General features: G+C 48.8%; 1 protein-coding gene across 2 annotated transcripts in view; it reads left to right on the forward strand.

The window, feature by feature from the left end:
* ECE1 (endothelin converting enzyme 1) overlaps positions 1-16568 on the forward strand; it is a 123275-nt gene that overhangs the window by 76196 nt on the left and 30511 nt on the right. For both annotated transcript variants that reach the window (XM_044996096.1, XM_044996095.1), the window contains 4 exons: positions 6984-7108; positions 9604-9750; positions 9987-10052; positions 14426-14617. In XM_044996096.1, the coding sequence (XP_044852031.1) occupies positions 6984-7108; positions 9604-9750; positions 9987-10052; positions 14426-14617 (530 nt within the window). The remainder of the gene's footprint in view (positions 1-6983; positions 7109-9603; positions 9751-9986; positions 10053-14425; positions 14618-16568) is intronic.

Genomic DNA, 16568 nt, shown 5'->3' on the forward strand with positions numbered 1-16568 from the left:
AGGGACCTGGGATAGTAAAAACATGAAGGCAGGTTCCAGTTGCCCCATCTGGGGTTTGTGTAATCACTGCAGATCTTTAATCTAAAACAAAATCCAGTTATACCACAGAGCAAAACATTAGTTATAACATTTCAGGGTGGTTGCGGCCATCGGAGAAATCCGACCTTTTAATGTTAAATTAAACCGGCAGTGCTAATAACAAACACATGTGCTGGAGACAAGACTCTCATTGCTGCCCTAGACCTACATGGTGTCCATGGCTTCTGGGGTCTTGGCAAGAAATGCCCCCCAAATCACAAACTGTTATGTCTGGCACCATTGGGGTGGCTTGAGAGTAAATTTTAGGTAGCAGTGAAACCAATTCAGAACAAGCAGCAGGAAGTCAGAGCTAGCTTGGGAACCTATTTGTCAGTCTTCTATAACTGGGATTAGCCACTAAGAAATGTATCCCAGGTGAGGCCACTGGCCTTTTTTGGTGCCTATAGGGGGCATGTGCTACACAGTTCAAAAGAGCACCTCAAAGTTTAGCTAGTTTGCAGAAGGCAACTCCTTCCTAAAGACGGAAGGTATGAGCATATGGTTACCCCACTCCCACAAAGTTCCAGTAATCCACAGACTTTTATTCTATTTGATTTTATTCTATTTGTTGTATCCATACATACAAGCCCACTCATTCCATGACTGTTACAGGCTGTATGTGAGTTCTTCTCTGCTGGATAGAGCCCTAAGAATATATAGAATGTAGCCACAATTTATCTTAGGTGGGATGCATTTATTAAATACATGTACATAATCAAGCTTCTACCCAGCCTGGGTTCCAGATTGATCTCTGTTATTTACCAGGGCCTTTGGCTCCCTGTTTGGAACATTTTGCATCACATAGAGCCATCTAGTGACTGAATCATATATTGCAAGCAAACATAGCCTTACAGGGGTGAGGATTCTGTTATTATAGTTGTTTATTATTATTTATTATTTGTATTGCTCTACAGCCTCCTTGTTCTCACTATCTTTATTTTCTAGATTAGTTCTTAAACTGAATGCTTCACTTACAACACATAAAATCTCCTCTTTGCCTGAAAGGAGGGATGGGGGGCATTTAAATAATTTACATTCTCCCTTATTCATATCCTTTTTGATACATTTTCTACCCCACCCCTAACTGTCCTCATTGCTGATTGTCTGTCCTACTATAGGAAGGATGGATGTGAGGCAATTTCTAAAGGGATTTGAAGCTAAACGGATTCTGTGTTACATCAGCCTTTCTTGTGGGCTGCCTGCAGTATGGCCAGTGGAGTTATTTTCATAGATTTCAGGCCAGAGAATTCCACTTAGTTGCCCCTGTAATGAGCCCAATAATTTGTGTTTGACTAAAGCATCTCCCAGAATGGATCCAGTCTTGATTTGCAGATTTAAACTGGAGAATCCACCACTCCCCTTGGGAGTTGGATCTAGTGGTTAATCACCCTTCTTGTTAAATGTGTGTGCCTTATTTCTTATTTGAATACGTCTGGATTTAATTTACAGTCATTTGTTCTTGTTCTGCCTTTCTCTGCTAGATTAAAAAGCCCTTTAGTTGCTGGTATGAACAGCTTCACAAGAAGAAAACACCAAGTCACTTCTTTCTGATAAGCTAAACAGACGGAGCTCCTTCCATCTCTCCCTGTAAAGCATTGTATCCAACTTTCTAATCGTTTTTGTGGTTCTGCTCTATATCCTCTCCCAATTTTTCAATATTCTTTTTAAAACAGACACCAGAACTGGATGCAGCATTCAATTATTGGTCTCACCAATGCTGAATAGAGAGGTAAAATTACCTCCCAGCTCTGACTCACTGCATTGTTGATACATCCAAGGATTCCATTAGTGCTTTTTGCCACAGCATTGCAGTAGGAGCTCACGTTCTGTTGTTTGTAAAGGTCATAGTGGACAGCATCACTGCTTTGCAGGCTGCAGTCCTGCATTCAGTAGGTCTTGCCTGTGGGTTCCCCCCCCCCCGCCCAGATGTAGGCTTTAGGTTGACAGAGTGATGGAGTTCTAGGGGAGGGAATCTTAACAGATTGTAGAAGCTAGAAACAGAAAACATCTATTGGGCCATGCCATTCATCCAGTCCAGAAAGACCAGTGCAAAATTGTTCCCTATAGTGTTCTAGTTCTTTGTCTATTTAATTTAAAAATCTTTCATAGTTGAGAGGTTAGGTTATTCAAAGGATGTTCCCTGGTGGATTTCAATTGGTTATAAAGCTGCCCAGACTATAGGCCCTAAATCTCAAAGAAAGTGTGTGCGTGTCCCTTTGACTAGTAGATGGATGCTCACAGCAGACCTATGCTTTTATGGCTTCCTTTTTCAGGCCTGTCCTAATTATCTTGCTCTGGCCTGAGGGAGAGTTTATTATCTGTCTTTCAAGGAGCTGCTTGCAAACTTGTGGATCTTATTATGCAAATAAATGAGAGCTAACAAGAAACCTAGCCCTGGGAACACAGTGCACTTATAGTCAGTTCAACAACGGGAACCAACCCATCTGCAGAACTTTCAAGGGCTTCTGGAAAAGGCCTTTTGTTTTGCTTTCCTTGTCTTGCTTCTCCAAAGGGAGAGCCCTGCCTCTGCAGTGTGGGGAGACGGGACCAGGCAGCCAGAGACACAAATTAGCGCCCCATTTTGGCAGGTTGGAATTGCTGAACTTTGAATGCCCTGGTGGCATCTCCAGCAGCAGATGAAACTACACAACAAAGAGCTCCCTCATGGAGCTTTTGCTCCCTCGATTGCCACTTCCCAGGCAAAGGAGCTGGCGTGGGCCTGGTGTTGGGCCTGGTGCTGGCAATTGGAGCACTTTGTTCCCTGGGCTCTGAGAGTCTTTCCCAGATCTCGCTTTTTCCAGCTCATACAAATGGGTTGTGTTTGGTTTTTCTAGCACACAGATGTGCAAATGTTTGGCTACTAGCTCCCTGACTTCCTTCCTAGCCCTCAGGGAGAGCTCTGTCACTATCAGAGGTCTGCCCCACACCTCTGTAGACCTGCTACATGCCTCCCGTCCTTCCAGCTCCAGTGGACAAAGGCCTTCGTTGGTGAGGGCCAGGCTTGTGTTAAGTGTAAGCAGGCCCCGATGCAGCTATTGCTTAACGCACATCAGCACATCCATGATTCACCCTGTTGCCTGCTGTGCTGAGTAGCAGGGTGAGCACTGGCCAGGGAAATCCACTTTCCCATGCTCTCTTCCACCGGGAGAGCACAATTGGGAGTGGCTTTCATGTCATGTGGTGCATTCTAGCATGCTCTTGTGCAGATGGGGAGGAAGGAGGGCAGACTAAGCTCAGAGCCCTGGTTCAGGAACAGAGTCTGAATACCCCACTCCCAAACCACAGATGGAGACATCATGTTCCACTCAGTCACAGTACGGAGGGTAGGCAGGCCCCGCCTGCATCCAGCTGTCATCAGCCAGTGGGGTTGAGGTGGGGTGACATGAGGAACTGCCTCTATGGCCTCTGAAGCCTTGGTAGCCAAGGACTGGATTATCTCTGAAGACAGGACTCCGCTGAAGCAGGAAATTGAGCTGCAATAGAAATCTCCTGGGCTTCGCAACCTCCCATGGTGACGCCTTTGAATCACAACATGTTCTGACACAAATGCCAAGGCCTTTGTTCATGAACAGTGTCTAAAAATGAGGCAGCCCCAGCCAGGCTCCAGGAATGGAGCCCAACCCCTTCACCCCCACATGCACATGCAGCAGTTCAAAGCAATGAAGCCAGGTCAGCCACCTCTCGTGCAGCACAGCTTGGCTTTGCTCCAGGTGGAGCCACTCCATCAGTCCAGCTGCTGCCAGGCCTCTCCCTGCCCTGCCTCTCTAGCTTCTGCTGGCACTTCATCACCCCTGGAGCCTGAGAACCCTTCCAAGGTGACTCTCCATTGCTGAGAGTGCACTCCTCCCACCATCTCCAGTCAAGCGGGTTTCCATCACAGTTCACCTGCTCTCCCTCTGATGCCAGTGGGAGTTCTCAAGGGGACATCACACTTGAGCTCATCTTCAGTACAGCTGCGTAGCTCATGATGGATCATGCCAGAACAGTCTGCAGTGCCGTGTTTAGATAGATTTGGAGCTAGGGCCCAGCGTAGAGGTAATTGGTGGTCTTTCTGTGCAAGATACTGCCTTCTACATTGCCTTCTCTATGGGTGTCCAGTGGGGGGGCCTTTTAAGAGATTGAACACTGGGTGTCTCCATCTCCAGTAAACAAGTGGTGACTTCAGAGTCAGGTTACCATCCAGAAGGGTCTTCTAAACAATTTCTTCCTTCTCCCTTTACCAAGGATGTGTGTTGCAAACATTTCTTAACAAGCAGCATCTTGCTCACTCTCTGTTATGCAAAAAGCACCTTCCAGCTGATACAGGCCTTAGCCCAGGTCCTACTGGTGTTTGCAGGGAAGGCTCACCTAACAGACTGCTGTCTACAAACCAGGGAGTCACTTGAAGTACTGCTGGGGTTGCATGTGGGATTCATGTATGCCAAGCCCAGCCACTGAATGATGGGACTCCCTGACTTGGTTACATCTGCCTTATTGTCTGGCCAGCACTGTCTTCACTGCCCCACCTCTTCCTCTTCTCTGGACGCAGAGTTCCATTAGGGAAACAATGGCCCCCAGCAGCGTATGGGCTTCAGCTGTGCGTGTAACTAGCTGCCTAGAAACCAAGATGAGAACAGGGTTATGGGAGCAGTTTTCCTCTCATCCTAGGTTATTAGAATAACCTCTGCTGTTTAATCTGGCTGCTCCAGTCCCTGTCACTCTCAGCAGGAGGGACTGCTGGGGACAATATATAGGACTGCTGGCTGAAGAGGAGCTCTGTTACTTTGGCTGGCAGTTCTTAGTATCTACCCCCCATTTCCCCTCAGAATGATCACTATAAGGGAGTAGGGGTTTCCCACTGGGGCTAGAGCAATGGAGCGGGAGGACTTCAAAAAAAAAACCAAACACTCAGTGCAGGCAAGGCTTGTGGGAGCAATGGGGGATTGTCTTCCCAAGGATCAGTCTCGGAAGCTGGAGGAAGTGGAAGACTGGGGACTCCAAATCAAAGATGACCTTTGGGAAACAGAGAGCCTTCCTGGAGAACTGTGGCCCTGCCAGCACTTGAAAGCTATAAATGGGGATATTGAGGGAGGGGGGATACTTTCATTCCATTAAAATACACTGGACTGGGAGAGCTCTTCAGAGAGAGGGAGACGGGAGGCTGCCTTTCTTCTGTGCTTAATTTGTGCAGGTCAGAGCCCCGGCCCCTCTGGGCCTGGCAGGTCAAAGTCCCGGCCCCTCTGGTAGGGTTGCCAGGTGTCTGATTTTTTACCAGAACACCTGGTCGAAAAGGGACCCTGGTAGCTCCGGTCGGCACCGCTGACCAGGCCGTTAAAAATCCAGTCACGGCGCAGCAGGCGCCCAGGGCTAAGGCAGGTTCCCTGCCTGCCCTGGCTCTGTGCGGCTTCCAGAAGTGGCTATCAGGTCCCTACGGCCCTGTAAGGGGCCAGACTCACCCCTGCGGCGCCTTCTGCTGGTCGTCCTCGGGAATTAGCTCAATCCAGTGTCCAGAGCGCCCTCTGCAGGCCGGCGATCCACCTGTCTGCTACTGGCCCCCGTGTCCCTCCCAGGACCCCGGTGCCCCTTTAACTGGGTCTCCCCCTCCCAGGGGAACCCCCACCCCACTATCCCCACTTTGCCTCAGTATTGGCTACTGCCCAGTCTCCATCTCACCCCTGTTCACTGGGGCAGACTGCAGTATCAGCCACTCATCATCGGCAAAGGGGTTTGGACCTGCTGCCTTTGCCTACCCCTGGGTTGCCCCCTGCAACCCCCAGTACCTCTTGGCCTAATGCTAGGCCGCAGCCTGGGGCTTTCCAGGCAGGAGCTCCCCAGCTCCTCTGCCTTTCCCCAGCCCTGCTCCACTCTAGGTACCTTGTCTAGCTCCCTGCAGCCAGGCCCTTTTCCCTCTACAGGCAGAGGGAGAGTGTTTGGGCTCCTGGCTCACAGCCTTTTATAGGGGCCAGCTGTGGCCTGATTGGGGCGTGGCCCAGCTGCGGCCACTTCCCCAATCAGCCCAGCTTTGAGAGCAGCAGCTCTCAAACCCTGCCAGGCTGCTTTTAAACCCCTCAGGGCAGGAGCGGGTACCCAACCCACTACAGGCCCCTAGACGCATGACTGCCCAGGGAGGCTCCACGGCCTGCCTCCGCCCCAGTGCCAGCTGCGCAGCTCCCATAGGCCGGGAACTGTGACCAATGGTAACTGCAGGGGCGGTGCATGCGGCCCCGAGGGCAGCATGCAGAGCCTCCCTGGCTGCACATGCGCGTAGAGGCTGCAGGGACCTGGTGGCCACTTCCTGGGAGCTACGGTAAGTGCCACCGACACCCTGCACCCTCTCCCACACCCCAACCCGCTGCCCCAACCCTGAGCCCCCTTCTGCACCGCAAGCCCCTCATCTCCAGCCCCATCCCAGAGCCCACAACCCCAGCCAGAGCCCTCACCCCCCTCCCGCACCCCAACTCCCTGCCCCAGCCCGGAGCCCCCTCCTGCAGCCCAAACCCCTCATCCCCAACCCCACCCCAGATTCCACAACCCCAGCTGGAGCCCTCACCCCCACCCTGCACTGCAACCCCATCCCAGTGCAAGTGAGTGAGGGTGGGAGAGAGGGAAGGAGGATGGAGCAAGTGGCCTCGGAGAAGGGGTGAGGCAGGGGTGTTCAGCTTTGTGTGATTAGAAAGCTGGCAACCCTAACCTCTGTGCCTGGTGGTTCAGAGCCCCGGCACCTGTGGGCTTGCTGCACCACTTATGAATGTAAAAAAGTTGCTTGAGCCCCAGCTCCTCTTTCATTACTAGTTAAGCACTGCTTTTCTTACAAAGTACAGTCTGTTCCTCCTAAACAGCAATGCTGGGGGTGACATGGAATCATCAGCATCCCTCCTCTGGCTCAGATGGAGTATTCCTAGCCCCGTGCCCGGCTTGTCTTACAGAAAACACCACATCAAACATGTCCAGCGAGGCCGAGCGCAAAGCCCAGCGCTATTACCAGTCCTGCATGAACGAGACCAAGATCGAGGAGCTGAAGTCCAAACCACTGATGGAGCTGATTGAGAAGGTAATCCCTTTCCACTCAAAGTGCCTGAAGAGGCTGGGGGTTCCACCATTCATACACCAGTTCCCACAGCACTGATGGCTGGGACTGGCATGGCTGCAGGTTCCCACAGCGGCGCCTGGACTCTCCCTCTGCCAGAATCTCCACGTATAGTCCCATTCTGGATGTAAACCCCAAGACAGCTGGTTTGCATCTCTAATAATTGTGTAGTGCAAGCTAAATGGCCTGGAATGGTCTGTCTTACCTCTCTGTATCATGGGCATGGACTACTCCTAGTGTCCAGATGCCCTATGTGGGCCATTCCACCCTCAGGGAGGTCACCTCCTAAAGGGCTACCCTAGAGTAACCTCAGTTCAGCGTGTCTGCATCTTCCATGGCTTTGGCAGATGTTACAGCAGGTAGACTGAGCCATGCAAGGGTGCAAATGGTGAGGGAGATTTTCAAAGGCACTTAGGTGCCTAGCCCCCATTGACTGTCCGTGGGAGTTAGACACCTAGCTGCTATTTGTTCCTTTGAAAATCTCACTCAGTATCTTCAGTGTTCAATCTGCAATGGGTCTGAAGGAGGAGACACATCCCCACCTTCCTCCTCAGGACACTGTCCAACAGGACATGTATCCACCTAGGACATGGACTCTTCCTGGCAAAACCAAAGTGGATGCTGTACTGAGTGGTCTATGGGTGGCATCGATTCATAGAGCTGACAGGGCAGGGGAGAGAGTGTCTTTCATTTGAGAAACATGAGAGTTAGAAAGAAAAGGCTGGTCTTGCCTGCCTAGTTACCTAGTTCTTCCTGCTACCAGCACATTCTACAGGCAATGGGTATAAATAAAGCTCTAAACCTTGTGCACGTGTATGGGGTCCAATACTCACTGTGTGGTAGTTCTTCCACTCTTGTTATCAGTGCCTCCAGAAGCCAGCTGTGCAGCTGAAATTGGGTGAGATCTGGTCTCTCCATGAAGCTTCCATTGCTGGATGGTGAACATGCAGTGAAGACCAAATTCCATGTTGCTTTAGCCCAATAAATGGCCTAAGGCTCCCCATCAAACAAATGCCAAGTTATTCTGTATTTAACCAAATACCCAAAGATTACTGCCAGTTTCCAATCAGTACACGTTAACCTCCCAAACTTCCCTTCCGCTAGCTCAAAGGGCACTTGCCAGTACTTTATATGCTTTGTAAAACCCTCTTTGGAAGCTTGAAAATGTTTCTCCCGCTGGCTTGATCTAGCAAACTCTCTTCTAGTTAAATGTTAGTATCTGAAACCTCAGTGAGGTCAGCATTGCTCTGAGACAAACTCATGTGGTGGAGCAAGCAGGAGGCAGTAAAAAATGCCCAGAATGTTACTTTTCTGTAGGACCTACATTAAAGCAACATCCAGCTTCTTTATTAATCTTCCATGTGACAATGTTGGCTTCTAAATTCAATAGATAATATGATTCTGAGAACATCTATGCCCAAGTATGGATTTTCAAACGCAGCAGCACTGTTCTATCTCTGTTCTCATTAAAGTGAAAGGAAGGTCTACCATTGATTCCAATTGGACCAGAATACGGCCAGCACAGAGTCTTACACACCCTGTATAACTACTGAGAGTCAAGAAAAATTTTGGACCCTGGCTACCTGATTGCAGTGCTTAAAGTGGTCTGAAAAACCCATGGGGTCATCATCAATATCTGCCTGTCTCCCTGCCCAAAATCAACCCTGTGCTCCGCAGCCCGCACAGCCATTCTGCCTCCTCCAGACGCACCATCAGTTCTGCCTCTACATCAGTTGTCCCCGACAGCCTCACCTGAGCTCCCCCAGCAGCTCCAGGGGCTCTTCATCCCCTCTGCCCCTTCCCAGGCTGGGTGCAGTGTGGGGGCTGGGAACAAAGGAGCCAGTCTGTTGTTCACAGGAGGGATGGAGGTAGAAGCAGGGAGCTGCCCTGAGCTGCTGGGTTCTTTTCCTCCTGCATCCTTGTCCATGAGAACTATGTCAGCTGTTAGGGGAGCAGGGAAGAGCTTGACCTGGTTCCTGCATCTGCTGTGATTGGCTGCTCTTCCTCGGGAGGCGGGCAAGGGGGGAAGCAGCTAATCGGAGGGAGGGGTCCCCAGGCATTACTGCTATTGTGCACCCTTCAGCAACCGGCTGGCTAATCAGAATTGTTTTCGCATGTCCATGACCACAGCACTTTAAACACTGCCCAGCATGTCCCTTCTTTGGAGAAATGTAGACTGGACCTTCATTCATTTGTCAAGACCACTGCTTTGCATAGGAAGGTAGGGGCAGGAGAGGAGTCAGGATACAGACTCCTCAAGGCAGAAAGCAGCAACCTGGCCACTAAAAATCCAGTTGACAGTCTGTGTTTGATCCATGCTCCCATGAGTTTTCCTCCTTTGCTCAGCTGTAGTTGGTGCAACCAGTCCCTTGCACTATCTCCTTAACAGGAAACAAGACCCCTCCTCTGCACGTCTAGGACCCTATCTCACCCATCTGTGTGCGGTTCTCTTTTCTCAGCTTGGTGGCTGGAATATCACGGGTCCCTGGGACAAAGATAACTTCAACAAGACCCTACAGGAGGTCATGGCGTACTACCACACCTCACCCTTCTTTTCTGTCTACGTGAGTGCTGACTCCAAGAACTCCAACAGCAACATCATCCAGGTGAGTGCAGCAGCCTCATTCCTGACAGATAGTCCTGACAATGTTCAATTGAAAGACGAGTTGGGTCCTTTCCTCACTTTCCATGATCTTGTTTCACTGGGGTAACAACTCAGCAGTGCCCCCCTGTAGTGAGAGCCAAGTCACTTGGCTACAGGGGCTTTGCTTGTACCATAGCCACACTCTTATCTTTCTCCATGCTGTGCACCATGTTCACTCCTGCTCCATTTATTCTTCAGGTAGACCAGTCGGGACTCGGGTTACCTTCCAGAGATTACTACCTTAACAAAACGGAGAATGAGAAGGTATGCATCCATCTCCTCTCATGTTCTTCCTTGCAGCATGGGCTCAGTTTAGCAATTAAGGGCTACTTAATGCCTATTCCCTGCAAGATCCATCTGTTTGAGCACCAGAAAGACTTTGTGCGTATTATTCACCTTCACTCTCAGCCCAGGAACCACCATCAGTGACCCATCCTTCCCCATGGGTGGAGGGTGCCCAGCTCCAGGTGCAAGATGGGACGCGATGCTGGCATTTTAGAGGAGATGGGATTCTAACAGCTCACTACACCCCAGGCTGGCACCCTCTCTGCTCAGCAACATAACTTCCTTAACTCTGGCTGCTGCTCTACCTCCATGCTCCATCCTCATGAACTAGTGGATCTTAAATGAAAAGGGAGAGGAAAATTCAGAGTATGCCTCCGAATATGCCTGGTAGTGATTTTGGCCAATGACAAGTCCCCTTGGTTGAGTGTTGCATTCCTGTGATTAAACCTGCCATTTCCTATAAAGCAGACATCTGGGAGGCATTAGCTTTGTGCACACAGACCAGCTTCCTTTAGAGCTGCAGGAAGAGTAGATTCTGCCTCTCTGAGCGTCTCTGATTTATGATGTGGGGGGAGGGATAGCTCAGTGGTTTGAGCATTGGCCTGCTAAACCCAGGGTTGTGAGTTCAATCCTTAAGAGGGCCACTTAGGGATCTGGGGCGAAATCAGTACTTGGTCCTGCTAGTGAAGGCAGGGCTGGACTTGATAACCTTTCAAGGTCCCTTCCAGCTCTAGGAGATAGGATATCTCCATTAATTTAAAGGGGGGGCAGGGGTGATAGCTCAGTGGTTTGAGCATTGGCCTGCTAAACCCAGGGTTGTGAGTTCAATCCTTGAGGAGGCCATTTAGGGAACTGGGGTAAAATTCTGTCTGGGGATTGGTCCTGCTTTGAGCAGGGGGTTGGGCTAGATGATCTCCTAAGGTCCCTTCCAATTCTATGTGCTTAGGCTCCTGGAGATGGGGAGGGAGAATGGTCTCCTCTGACTATGAGCCTGGAGAGAGCTATTCTCCTGCCATGCTAAGCTGATCTCCTGCAGACAGGACAAGAGAGTGCATAGATGTGGATGAGGGAAAACAGACAGCGTTCTATCAGCTATGCATTGTGGAGGAAGCAGAAACTTGCCCTCTCAGCTGAAGTTGGGGGATGGGAGAGGAGTTATGCAGGTAGGGTTTATTTCCAGCCTGGTGTGGATAATAGATTAAACATAGGCAAGCCAAAGAGGAGTTTGAAAAACAGCTAGCCAAAAACTCTAAAGGTAATAACAAAATGTTTATTAAGTACATCAGAAGCTTGAAGCCTGCTAAGCAACCATTGGGGCCCTTGGAGGATCGAGATACAAAAGGAGCAGTAAAAGACAATAAAATCATTGTGGAGAAACTAAATGGATTCTTTGCTTCAGTCTTCACGGCTGAGGATGTTAGAGAGATTCCCAAACCTGAGCCGGCTTTTGTAGGTGACAAATCTGAGGAACTGTCACAGATTGAAGTGTCACTAGAGGAGGTTTTGGAATTAATTGATAAACTTAACATTAACAAGTCACCGGGACCCGATGGCATTCACCCAAGAGTTCTGAAAGAACTCAAATGTAAAGTTGCGGAACTATTAACTGTGGTTTGTAACCTGTCCTTTAAATCGGCTTCGGTACCCAATGACTGGAAGATAGCTAATGTAACGCCAGTATTTAAAACGGGCTCTAGAAGTGATCCCGGCAATTACAGACCGGTAAGTCTAACATCAGTACCAGGCAAATTAGTTGAAACAATAGTAAAGAATAAAATGTCAGACACATAGAAGAACATAAATTGTTGGGCAAAAGTCAACATGGTTTCTGTAAAGGGAAATTGTGTCTTACTAATCTATTAGAGTTCTTTGAAGGGGTCAACAAACATGTGGACAAGGGGGATCCAGTGGACATAGTGTACTTAGAGTTCCAGAAAGCCTTCGACAAGGCCCCTCACCAAAGGCTCTTACGTAAATTAAGTTGTCATGGGATAAAAGGGCAGGTCCTTTCATGGATTGAGAACTGGTTAAAAGACAGGGAACAATGGGTAGGAATTAATGGTAAATTCTCAGAATGGAGAGGGGTAACTAGTTGTGTTCCCCAAGGGTCAGTCCTAGGACCAATCCTATTCAACTTATTCAAATAATCTGGAGAAAGGGGTAAAAAGTGAGGTGGCAAAGTTTGCAGATGATACTAAACTGCTCAAGATAGTTAAAACCAAAGAAGACTGAAGAACTTCAAAAAGATCTAAAAAAAAATAAGTGATTGGGCAACAAAATGGCAAATGCAATTTAATGTGGATAAATGTAAAGTAATGCACATTGGAAAAAATAACCTCAACTATACATAGAATATGATGGGGGCTAATTTAGCTACAACGAGTCAGGAAAAAGATCTTGGAGTCTTCATGGATAGTTCTCTGAAGACGTCCACACAGTGTGCAGCGGCAGTCAAAAAAGCAAACAGGATGTTAGGAATCATTAAAAAGGAGATAGAGAACAAGACAGAGAATATATTATTGCCCTTATATAAATCGATGGTACGCCCACATCTTGAATACTGCGTACAGATGTGGTCTCCTCATCTCAAAAAAGATATACTGGCATTAGAAAAGGTTCAGAGAAGGGCAACTAAAATGATTAGGGGTTTGGAATGGATCCCATATGAGGAGAGATTAAAGAGGCTGGGACTTTTCAGCTTGGAAAAGAGGAAACTAAGGGGGGATATGATAGAGGTAAATAAAATCATGAGTGATGTGGAGAAAGTAGATAAGTAAATAATTTTTCCTTATTCCCATAATATAAGAACTAGGAGCCACCAAATGAAATTAATAGGCAGCAGGTTTAAAACAAATAAAAGGAAGTTCTTCTTCACACAGCGCACAGTCAACTTGTGGAACTCCTTGCCTGAGGAGGTTGTGAAGGCTAGGACTATAACAGCGTTTAAAAGAGAACTGGTTAAATTCATGGAAGTTAAGTCCATTAATGGCTATTTAGCCAGGATGGGTAAGGAATGGTGTCCCTAGTCTCTGTTTGTCAGAGGGTGGAGATGGATGGCAGGAGAGAGATCACTTGATCATTGCCTGTTAGGTTCACTCCCTCTGGGGCACCCAGCACTGGCCACTGTCGGTAGACAGGATACTGGGCTAAATGGACCTTTGGTCTGACCCAGTACGGCCGTTCTTATGTTCTTATTACCCAGCTGGCCTGTTGTCTCTGTCCTAGCAGGGCTGCTACAGGTGACTGGTTTCAGGCTGAGGGCTGGGGAGTGAATTCAGGCCTTTCATAGATTCATAGACTCTAGGACTGGAAGGGACCTCGAGAGGTCATCGATTCCAGTCCCCTGCCTTCATGGCAGGACCAAATACTGTCTAGACCATCCCTGATAGACATTTATCTAACCTACTCTTAAATATCTCCAGAGATGGAGATTCCACAACCTCCCTAGGCAAGTTATTCCAGTGTTTAACCACCCTGACAGTTAGGGACTTTTTCCTAATGTCCAACCTAAACCTCCCTTGCTGCAGGTTAAGCCCATTGCTTCTTGTTCTATCCTTAGAGGCTAAGGTGAAGAAGTTTTCTCCCACCTCCTTATGACACCTTTTTAGATACCTGAAAACTGCTCTCATGTCCCCTTTGAGTCTTCTCTTTTCCAAACTAAACAAACCCAGTTCTTTCAGCCTTCCTTCCTAGGTCATGTTCTCTAGACCTTTAATCATTCTTGTTGCTCTTCTCTGGACCCTCTCCAATTTCTCCACATCTTTTTTGAAATGTGGTGCCCAGAACTGGACACAATGCTCCAGCTGAGGCCTAACCAGCACAGAGTAGAGCGGAAGAATGACTTCTCGTGTCTTGCTCACAACACACCTGTTAATGCATCCCAGAATCATGTTTGCTTTTTTTGCAACAGCATCACACTGTTGACTCATATTTAGCTTGTGGTCCACTATAACCCCTAGATCCCTTTCCGCCGTACTTCTTCCTAGACAGTCTCTTCCCATTCTGTATGTGTGAAACTGATTGTTCCTTCCTAAGTGGAGCACTTTGCATTTGTCTTTATTAAACTTCATCCTGTTTACCTCAGACCATTTCTCCAATTTGTCCAGAACATTTTGAATTTTGACCCTGTCCTCCAAAGCAGTTGCAATCCCCCCCAGTTTGGTATCATCTGCAAAGTTAATAAGCGTCCTTTCTATGCCAGTATCTACGTCGTTGATGAAGATATTGAACAGAGCCAGTCCCAAAACAGACCCCTGCGGAACCCCACTCATTTCCCTCATTTCTCATTCCCAGCCAGGAGCAGCAATTAACAGCAGGGCCAATCACCTTTTCTTCTTCTCTCTGGCATCTAGGTACTTACTGGGTACCTGAACTACATGGTGCAGCTGGGCATGCTCCTGGGAGGGGCAGATGAGGAGGCCACCCGGCAGCAGATGCAGCAGATCTTGGACTTTGAGACGGCGCTAGCCAACATCACCATCCCTCAGGAGAAGCGCAGGGATGAGGAAGTGATCTACCACAAAGTGACAGCCGGAGAGCTCAAGGTAAAGGCAATACCGGCACACGTGCCCTGGGTGAGAGGCAGAGGCTGGCCCTTGGCAGTAGTAGAGGTGGGAAGGCTCAGCTGGAGAATGGGAAAGGGGCTCCATTAAGACCTTGATGCTGGTAGCCTGCCACTGGCAATGGGATAAGCTTTGCCAATACCAAAGTGTTCCTACTGTGCTGGGGTGAGAAACACTGTAGAACATGCACCGTGCAAGCTGGGAACCACACTAGTAACCTCTGTTCTGTAATGGTTCAGAAACCAACCTGTCGATCATGTTCATGTGAACCTGTCTATATCCAGAAGCAAATGTGACTGCTAGGCCCACCACCCCCTTGCCTTCCCAGGCCTAGCAGTGCTCTGGTGTCAGCCCATAACCCTGGATCTGAGACTTTTCAGGGATCCTGCTCTCAGCAAACATTCTCACTGGCCCAGCTCATGCCCAAGGCTGGGAAAGTAAAAAAAATAAAGCTGCCTCAATTCACAAAACAGCACTGAGCCCTTCTGGGAACCAAGCAACTTGTTCTGGAAGCTCAGTTTTAACTTGGGAACCTAAGCGTAGGCACCTGTGTTTGAAATCCTGGGCCAAGGTGCTGTGATCTATTGCCCAGCATACTGCTGCTCCTAACCCCTGCTGCCCCATCAAGATCTAACTCGCTGATCTCTGCTTTACTGGGTGAACAGCAAGCGTTTTCTCTCAAAGCTTCTCCATGCTGAGGGCCTGGCTAAATATATCAAACCCCCATGACTCTGGAGAGCCTGCTGTTACCTGGCTCCTGCTCCTCTAGGCCTAAACTTCGCCTGGTAGAATTCTCTCTTTGGGGAATGCATCGGAGCTTGCTGCCTAGAGGACCATGCCTGTAGCCTCTTACCAGCACTCCACTCAAATCACCCACTGTTTGAAGTCTTCAAAGTGGCAGGTCCCCTGGTGGTGTAGGGTAGGAGACTGGCCCTATGCAGCCCCCAGTACTGGAGTGTGCTGGATGTGGGGTAGGAGCCATGGCTGGAATGTGCTGCAGTCTGGTTATTCTGGCCTGCTAAATGACTCCATCTTTGACTCTCTTGCTCTTTGTGCATATTCTTCCTCTGATCTGCAACAGGTGACTTGATGACATGCTGCCAGTATCGCACACTGTTTACACATAGCCTCTTGAGTTGCGCTGTTTCTGCTGTTAACCCAGCCATCTGTCACTGGTTTAATTTAGAGGCAGCTGTTTGCACAGTTTTGCACATACTTGTGACAAGGATCACCTGTGATAACTGGGTGCTGCTGGAGGGTCAATATCTCCATGGCATCCGAAGACTAACTTCTTGGTGGCTGGTATCTGCCGGGTCCCTAAATCCTTCGCCTGAAAGCCTGATGAGACACTGTGTATTAACACAGTGAGTGTACCAAGCTGGGCATGGCACTCTTCGGCAGTGAAACTACAGGTTTCATACCTCTCCCACGCCAAGGGAGCTAGGCGCTAGGTGGGATTGCTATCTAGCGCTTCGCATTCTCAGAGGTCGGTGTCAGTATCCCAACTTGCAGATGTTATTTGTCTCTGCCAGCATCTGCTGGGGAGTAGAAATATACAGTCTTAGGAGATTTGGTTTCAAGCTTTTGTTACTAACAGCTGGGTACATAAAAGTGGGGGTGTTGGGATTCCTCCAGCAGCTACAAGCTGCTCTGAGAAACAGTGAGGCCCAGAGAACTAGAACACAGGAGACCTGAGTTCTGTTCCCAGTGTGGTCAATGACCTTTGTGCCTCAGCATTGTCACCTGTACAAGGGAGATAATAATACTGACCTTCCTTTATAAAACGTTTTGAGATCAACAGACAAAAAGTGCTATAGAGGAGCGTAGGAGCTCGGAACCCTCACTAACGCAGTGTGACTCTGTCCCCGCCAGAGGCTGGGCCACTCTAAAAGTTTGAGTCTGCTGCTGCGCTAAAAAAGATGCTCCTTTAACT

Source organism: Mauremys mutica, chromosome 21 (assembly GCF_020497125.1).
Source record: "Mauremys mutica isolate MM-2020 ecotype Southern chromosome 21, ASM2049712v1, whole genome shotgun sequence".
Taxonomy (NCBI): domain Eukaryota; kingdom Metazoa; phylum Chordata; order Testudines; family Geoemydidae; genus Mauremys; species Mauremys mutica.